Source organism: Manis pentadactyla, chromosome 4 (assembly GCF_030020395.1).
Source record: "Manis pentadactyla isolate mManPen7 chromosome 4, mManPen7.hap1, whole genome shotgun sequence".
Classification (NCBI taxonomy): domain Eukaryota; kingdom Metazoa; phylum Chordata; class Mammalia; order Pholidota; family Manidae; genus Manis; species Manis pentadactyla.
Window position 1 is genome coordinate 184,822,109 of NC_080022.1, and position 8,221 is coordinate 184,830,329.

Sequence of the window (8,221 nt, forward strand, 5' to 3'; positions counted from 1 at the left end):
CTGGCAGCTCCCATCCAGCGGAACCCCTGCTCCAGGGCCTCCCACCCAGGGCAGCTGCTGGGCTGAGTTGGGCCCCTCGGGACTCAAGAGGTGTGGGGCAGTTACTGAGCAACTGCCCGGGGAATGGAGATGAGAGGCCTCGGTGTCCTGGGCCCAACCGGCCTGTGGGAACAAGCCCACAGAGGGAGGGACCAGGGGCCCCAGCGCCTCCGCCCCGCAGCCAGCAGCCCTCCTCCTCCAAGAGCTCTGCTCCGTCAGCCACACAACACCACACAGGGTCCAGTTACTTCAGGTTTACTACTTCACATTTTCATCGAACAAATCAAGGTGCAAACAAGGTTTATTTCACATTAATATATTAACTGGGTTTTGTTTTTTTTTTGGTCAAATAAATAGGGAGTTCTCTTTAAATAACCATCTCCTCTGTTCACAGCCAGTCCAGGAGCAAATGAGAACAAATTTTAGTGCATTTGGGGGGCATGCCAAGCGGACATAAAGCTTAAAGGGAAGAGTGCAGGCTGAGCAGGTGGTGAGAGGTCATAGTCAACTCAAGGCCCAGAGGAGGCCCCAGGGCTTGGGGGCCTTTGTTCCCGCCCACCCAGCTGTCCCCAAGTGGCATAAGGGGTGGATGTGCATTCTCCAGTTCCAGTCTAAGACGCCCCTTCTAGAGGGAAAAGAGAGAAGGCGAGGGCAAACAAATTCCAGAAACACTAGCTGGGAAGCGGGGCTCCCTCCCTGAGCCACAGCAGCCTGGCCTGATGCCACCCACCCTCTGGAAGCACATGTTAAAGCCCCAAACATCACAGAACAGTGTCAACAGAATGACCCAGGACAGGGAAGGGAAGGTGAGCGTGCCTGGGGCTGGAGACTGGCTGGCTAGGAACCAAACACGGGCTGCAGTCTGGTGGGAAGGCGGGTTTCCATGGTTAAGCACAGGACCAGTGGAGGGCATGTGAGCAGGGCCTGGAAAGGGGCCCTTGGGAAGACAAGTGGCTGGCCTGGCGGAGCTCGTGAGGCTGAGTTAAGTGGCTACCAATGGGGGAGCTGGACTGTGGTGGAGGAGGTGGCTAGAGAGTCCCTCCGTGGGAAGAAGCTGCTCGAGCAAGACAGGAATGAGGGGGATACCCCGTGCGCCCCAGGCAAGCCCCAGAGACGGCAAGACAGAAGAGCATCTGAGCGACGCCTGGGCTCTGAGTAACGCGGAGGCTGGGGGCACCGCACCCTCCCTTCACTCAACACTAGTTCCTTGTTAAGTGTTTTTTCATCAGACCAGAGAAAGATCAAGGCTCTCCCACCAGCCCCCAACCCCAGTCTTGGCCCCAAGGGAAGGGGAAGGAAGGAGCCATGGGAGGTGGGAAGCAGGGGAGCGAGGGGCGTCTACTGGGTCTTCTTATCTTCTGGGGGGTAGTAGGGAGGCGGCGGAGGCTGGTTCTAGGGAAGAAAAAGGAAAGGTCACATTAGAAGGTTCAAAACAAGATGAGCTCTCCCGCCCCAAATCCTAGCAAAGTGAGGCTGCCCGGCTCCCCGCCTCACTCACCGTGGGCACGTAGACGTTGTGCGGGTTGCCTGGGTTGTAATAGGCGCTGGCAGCTGCTTCGGCAGCCTTGGCTTCGGCTAAGAGAGCAAATATGCAGAGTTAAGGCCCAGCAACAAGCCCCGACCTCCTCTCCACGTGCCCCTAGAGCTGCACTGGAGCCCAGCGGCCCCAGCCCCCACTGCTCCCGGCAGCTGGGGCTGAGGACACAGTTCCATCAGTAAAGCAGGGGTTCAAGCCTCCCAAGCGCTCACCACGCACTGCACCACTGTCCTTTCCAGTCCCCTTACACCTCTCTGCCCATGTGATCCTTACCACAACCCACCAGGTATTTGTTAGAGGAAACTGAGGGACAGAGGGAGGCCCTCCTGGCCCAAGGCACATGAGCAGGGGACAGACTGGGGGCTAGAATCTAGCTATCACCAGGTCACCACATTGCTGGCCCCCGAGCTGGTCACTAGGCTAGGTGCCATCCATCATTTAGGGCTTCCAACCAGCCTCCACCTGTTCTCAGAGGCTCTCTGCATAACCTAGGGAAGGAAAGGGCTGGTCCCTGCAGACCGCAAGCAGCCTAGGGCCTCACCTGCAGGAGTGGAGGGGACGTCAGGGCTGCGGACCGGAGGTTCCATGGGCCCGGGGTAGGGCGGTGGCGGGGGCTGCATATAGCCCATGGCCCCGTCCATCATGGGAGGTCCTGGATAGAACTCTGCTCAGCAAGAGAGTGACAGAAGCCCAGTGAGCAGCCTGGCTCCGGCTCCCGCAGCCGGCGCCCTCCCGGGCCTCTCCAGCCTCTCCACTGGTCCTGAAGCAGGTTAAAGAGAAAAATCTCCCCTCTACAAACCCCTGGCCTGGGTGGGGGTGCTTAGTGTGCGAGTGGGTGGGATGAAGGGTGGGCAGCAAAGGACACACTCACCAGGTGGGGGTGGTGGATAGGGGTAGCCAGGAGGGCAGGGGTACATTCCATTGGCGACTGGCGGGGGAAAGACATAGGCCCCGCTGGGCATGTAAGAGTACCCATAGGCTCCACTGGGGGCTGCACCTCGGGAGGCTATAAGTACAAGGGGAGAGAGAAATGAGTGCCGCCCGCCCTGGGGGCTGGGGCGAGGGCAGTCCCACCGCCTGCCCAGGGCAACTGCAGGAGCCCAGGAATGTGCACAGCAGACATGCCTTACCTCCCTCCATTGTGCTCCCCACCCGTGCCAAGTCGGTCTCGGGGAAGAGGCCAGGGGTCCAGATGGGGGTAGGTGTGGGGTCAAGGACGGGGTGGAGGGACAGACAGATGGACAGAGGGAAGGAGGCAGACTCGGGGATGATGGGAAGACCAGAGCTGGGTGAGGCTGGGATGAGGGAAGGACATCTGCTGAACACATCCCTTAGTGACTTAAAATGTCTGGTCAGCTGAATGCTTGGGTTTTTGTTATGAGACCACAGTAAAAGATCCTTGAGTCTAAACAGCTTCATCAACATGTCCTATCCCTAGCCCAGGCAGGGGGAACCCGGTCTCTGAGGTACAGGAGAGTGATGCTTATTATAGGCTTCCTTTCCAACTCCTAGACCCAGCTGGCCCAAGGGCCCAGACTTATCTTGAGTGCTTAAAAAATAAAACAGAAAATAAACTTGAACAAACAAAAAATCCCACATACTTCAGTATGTCCTTGGCCCCTAATTTTTAGAGCCTTAATACCTTGAGATGCCACCTGTAGCATCCGTTGTCCAAACTCAATGGCGCCCCCTGCCGTGAAGGTCAATTTGTATGCGGCAGAGCCTTCCCAGCCACCTGGAAAGGGAAGCGAATGGGATGTCAACCACTCAGGAAAAGAACACAGGTCATACCCAGAGAGATGGCTTTTTGTCCTCCGCAGATCCCTCTCCAATGCCCCGGTGGCCTGCAGCCCACACAGCATGCCAGCTCTGAGGACAGGCCTGCCTGCTGCCTGTGCCTGCTTCACTCTTGGGAACAGAGGGCTTTTCCTTCTCGGAACCAGCTTGTTTTCCTATCTCCAGCCCCGTAAGGACATCTGCCCAAGGGCCTCTCACCGCCAAAAAACACAGCTGTCCAGAGCAGGTACACTCAGCAGCAACTGACATTCAAGTTCACAGCAGTTCACTCACCCCGAGAGGCCTAAGACAGACCCTCTGGCCCCTCTAGCCTGGCTTCTGCCAAAGGAGAGCCATCGGCAACTCGACAGCAAGGCTTGGTCTGGCTGGGCGTGAGCGGAAGCCAAGCTCAACATAAATGTCTCTAGTGAGTCTGCAACAGAGCCGCCAGCATAGGGCCTCTCTGACGGTCACGGAGGGCCGCCGGCTCTTCCTGGCTCTAGGAAAAAGGCCCTGCCCAAGAACCTGACACAGTTCCTTCCACACCTAAAATCTGAACACACTGCCAAGTCACAACAAGCGTTTTTACTTAGTTTTCAGTCACTGTGTTGATTTCATCCTCTGGGAGACTGATCTGAGGTGCCATCCTTACTGCCAGTATTTCCTAGCTCTTGTCAACCAAAAACCCACCTCCGCTGAACAGCTGGCGGCCCAGGTGTTGGTCTCAGAAGCTAATTCAGAGTCAGGAAGAGGACAAGGCCAGAGGGATAAGGGGCCAAAGAGGATGTCTCCAAGGCAGTGCCCCAGAGTCTCTCATGGAAGCCCCGTCTGTGTCCCTGAGCCCGTTACCCACCTCCTGCTTCAGCCTTCACTGTTCCCTTTATATAGTTTGCACCGAACACAGGCTGCTTGATCTCACAGTCCTTCATCAGATAAAATGGCATCATGAAGGACTGCATGGTATCCTTCCCCTTGGTCAGAAAGATGACCTGCAGGGAGAGAGGACAAGGGCCATCACCATCCAGACCACGGACCACACAGCAATCACGTCCTGTGCGTGATGAGCTGCTCCCAGTGCTGTGGCGAGCGGCCCAAGCCAGGGTCCAGCGGCTCCACGCTCCCGCTGCACTAGGTAGAACCAGAGAAATATTTTAAAAGTAAAGGGCCTTACACACAGCCTGGCTCAAAGAGGCCCGACATGTACTCACAAGAAAAAAGTGCCACTCACAGACAGTGTACTTGAGAAGGGCAGACCATTCTGTCATTTAAGTGGTGGTGAGGAGGTGGCAGGTATGGTGTGGGAGTCAAGGGGTCTACAAAGCTAGGGCACAGGGGCAGGGGCGACAAAGACTTCCTGGAGGTGAGGTCTAGCTGAGCTTCGCAGAATGAAAACAAGGGAGTGGCAGGGGTGTCAGATCTCAGAAAATGTGCCGTTGTAACCCTCCCGCCCAAACAGCAACAAGCCGCACATCCCACGCCTGGGAAGCCCTTCTGTTTTAAACCCGTGATTTCAATCTCTGACTGAAGATGCCACTTGCACTACCAGAAATGAAGTTTCGAGGCTCCCCTGTCTCCGCCAAGTCCCATGGATTAAACTTTAAAGGCGTGCTTTTCTTCCAGCTACCTTTAAGTCCCACTCTTGGGCAGCTACAAGCAGTGATCCTTTTCTAAGAATAGCCATGGGTCCTCTGGAAGTCTCAGAGTCTGCCTAGGCAACTCACAAGCTAGGCCCATTCTGCAGTCTGGCATTTCTCACTCTGCAGGGTTCTGCTGGGCTCTCTGCCCAGTCCGGAGGCTGTGGCCATGCTACTATATCCTGTTTACCACATTTATCACTCTAGGTGTGCACAAAGGCCTCATGGCCTACTCTTACAGAAATCAAAACAATCACAGTCTCTCCCCTCCAGGCCTAAGTCGTCCCAGAAGTTGCATCTGACATGGGGATTTTGCAGCAATAGCCCTGGGACTGGCACAGATTCACAGCCCAGTGATCAGTGCAGCTGCACAAGGAGCCTGGTGGTTGTAGAACCCAGGGACAAGTGAGAGAGACCTGCTCAGTGGGAGAAATGAACATTCACCAGTTCAAAGGCCACGGGGCTCACGAGGCTGAGGCTGAGGCCGACCTAGGACGCCCATAGGCCCCCAGGAGCCCAAGCCTCCACACGAACCATCATGCTGTGTAACTCACCCGGTAAGGGGTAAGGTAGACGGTGCCTTTCTTGGTCCCTTTGAAGGCTTCTGGTACATTCTTCATGTCATTGAACGTAAGTTCCACATGGTCATAGGACATTAGGATGCTATTATGAGAAATGAGGAAGGTCCAGATGAGAGTCTGCAGCCAGGATCTGCCCAGGGACTGGCCCCGACTGGCAGGCAAATGCCTGCAGCCATCACATTTCAACAATGCTGTGAAAATACTATTAGTATAGCCATGGAAGAGAAAAGCAAGTTGGGGTTCTATAGAATTTCCCCCAAACACCACTAATACAGCCTCAGCGACCAGCAGCAGAGAGCCGTAGGGCTCTAGAGATGCCACAGGCCCTCCAATCGGGTTAGACTGGGTTAATGCCTCTATTTTCTTCTGAGTCCTTATGACAGGTGCTCTGTTCTGGTTAGCTTCTTTTTAATCCCAACAATAAACATTTTACAACATGACTCTACACAGTACAGATGGGCTTACTACAGGGTTCCTCTAAACCTGGGGTTCTTAGTTGAGCCTGAAGGAATGTCAGCCCATGCAGCCCTCGAGGGCACTCTTCCGGGAGAATCGGCAGCTTTCATCACTCTCAGAGGGGTCCATGACTTGAAGAGTAAGGTGGGCTATTCTGCACATCCAATTTAAACTCCAATTACCATAGGCACAGTGTTTTCAGAAATAAAAGCTGAAGAATTTTCTAGAACAAGGCACACCATTATTTAGCGGCACTGAGACCTAAGTCAGATAGGAGGCCCAGAAGGATAGATATGCTCTTGTGCCAGAAAAGTCCCACTGAGAAAGAAAGAAAAAGTCTCAGTAGATGTTAACAAGTGGCATCAAAACCGTTTTTCTGGGCCTGAGACTGGCTGGTACACAGGCTACAAACTGGGAGCAAGAGCAATATGAGGTTTCTCTGTAAGATAACAAGGTCCAAGTTCACATGGTTCCATTTGTCTTCTTCCTCCTCCCAAATATCACAACTTTCTTCACTGGAGAGGGGTAAGTGGGAAAAAGGACTGGTACCAGCAAAGGGAAGTATAGCTCAAAGAAAAGGGGTCATTAGCAGGAACGGGCTGGCCAATTAGACCCCCAGCAGGTGAGATGGAGGAAAGTCAGCACTCTGAGGTCGCTAGTACGCTGTGACTCATCAACCACTGGAGAGTGACAGGCCCTGGGCTGGGGGCTGGTCTCGGCTGGCTACAAGGCTTTGCCTCTGCCAAGTTGCCTCTGGGGGATGCAGGTTTCTCCTAACCTCCTTCTGCCTTCAAGAGGTGCTTCAGGGTCAGCAGAGCTCAACCAGTTCTGGCTGGTCTGATTCTTAATGCCCAAGGAGCTACAGGAGAGAGATGCCATCCAGGGAGCCCAAAGGCTGGGGGAGAGACGGAATTAATTGAGTGGGTAGAAGGAACCTTGAAGTTGGGAGACCTCTGCTCTGGGGAGTGACCCAAGTCAACAGGCATTCAAGAGAAAGAGGCAAGAACAGACACCGTGCCAGAAAACGTGTCAGGCATTTCACGAAGCTTATTTAACTTCTGGGCCTCAGTTTCTCAACCAGAAACTCAGCAGTTCTGGAATATGCTGGAAGGTTACATGCTGGCAGTTAAGCATACTGACTTTGGAGTCAAGACTTCTTTCCTGGAATCTCATCTGTTACCGACAGCTCTGTAATTTCAGGCAAGTTACTTAACCTCTCTGTGTCTCAGCTTCCCTACATATAATATGTGTCTAATAACAGTATCTGCCTCACAAGATTTCCGTATTAAGATAGAAGAGGAGCAGTGAGTGCCTGACACGTAGGAACTTAGTTAACGCCCAGTAAATGGCAATTATTTTTGTCTAAGGCTCTTCCCCTCTCTTAAAGTCCCCGACCCTGGGAAAGAGACTCAAGACCTACCCCCAGGTCCTACCTGTCTCCCCAAACCCCGACATCAGCCCCCCGCCCCACCCCCATCCCACAGCAAATAGCGACATCCAGGCCCCTCCCCCACGGCCCACCCACCTCCCTCCAGCCCCGCCCCAGCAGTCACCCCCCAATCGCACCCCATGTTTTCCGTCTTCACAGGTTTCTCCCCCACCGCCCACTGTCCACCCCTCGACGCCCGTCCTCAGGCCCCCAAGACTCCTTCCTCGGTGTTTTCACCTCTCGGTGTTGTTGACGATCACTCCGCCGCCCTCCGAGTGATTCTTGTTGAGCGCCATAATCTCCAGGAAAGGGGTCCCGAGACTCGCAATGCAATGCGCTTGCGCCCCTCTTCGGCCCGCCCCTAATGGCGTCGTTCGTATTAGTGTCAGCCAATCACAGCTCTTGTGAAGAGGCTGGCCCAACCACCTGATCCCGAGTGTCACGTGGTAATAGTTTACTCCCTTTCCTCCCTCCCTCTTGTTTCGCCTGCATCACAAACAAGTCGAAGACTATGCTTCCCAGAAGGCAATGCTCTCTTAACTTCAGCCTCTCCCTGCGCTACCAGAAAGATGCACTCTGGAACTTGTAGTCTCTCAATCAGCCTGGATGGGCTCCGCTAATGCGTAACTAATCGGCCTGCGCATCCCTATTCCCCCTCCAAGTCCGCGGAGGGAGGGAGGAAACAGTTGGACACGTCACAGGGGAATTAACCATAAGTGCCCAGGACGCAAGAGCTCATACTGAGTGGGGTCCGTAACCTAAACGTGGT

At 54.5% G+C, this 8,221-nt stretch overlaps 1 protein-coding gene across 2 annotated transcripts; it reads right to left on the reverse strand.

Annotated features, from left to right (window-relative positions):
- Nucleotides 1–322: 322 nt before the first annotated feature.
- Nucleotides 323–7,846, reverse strand: WBP2 (WW domain binding protein 2). 2 transcript variants are annotated; one of them, XM_036900321.2, is made up of 8 exons: nucleotides 7,690–7,846; nucleotides 5,541–5,649; nucleotides 4,206–4,341; nucleotides 3,219–3,311; nucleotides 2,448–2,582; nucleotides 2,118–2,240; nucleotides 1,538–1,614; nucleotides 323–1,431 (listed from the first exon to the last, which is right to left on the reverse strand). In XM_036900321.2, the coding sequence occupies exons 1-8, from the start codon at nucleotides 7,746–7,748 to the stop codon at nucleotides 1,378–1,380; spliced, it is 786 nt and encodes a 261-aa protein (XP_036756216.2). In that variant the 5' UTR covers nucleotides 7,749–7,846; the 3' UTR covers nucleotides 323–1,377. The 2 variants fall into 2 exon arrangements, with proteins under 2 accessions (XP_036756216.2, XP_036756217.1); XM_036900322.2 differs by lacking the exon at nucleotides 2,448–2,582.
- Nucleotides 7,847–8,221: the final 375 nt, after the last annotated feature.

Coding starts and splice junctions, on each gene's coding strand:
- WBP2 (XM_036900321.2), bottom strand. CDS start 7,748: ATGGCGCTCAACAAGAATCACTCGGAGGGCGGCGGAGTGATCGTCAAC. Junction 5,650..7,689: donor ATCGTCAACAACACCGAGAG/GTGAAAACACCG, acceptor TTCTCATAATAG/CATCCTAATGTCCTATGACC. Junction 1,615..2,117: donor CGTCCCCTCCACTCCTGCAG/GTGAGGCCCTAG, acceptor TTGCTCTCTTAG/CCGAAGCCAAGGCTGCCGAA.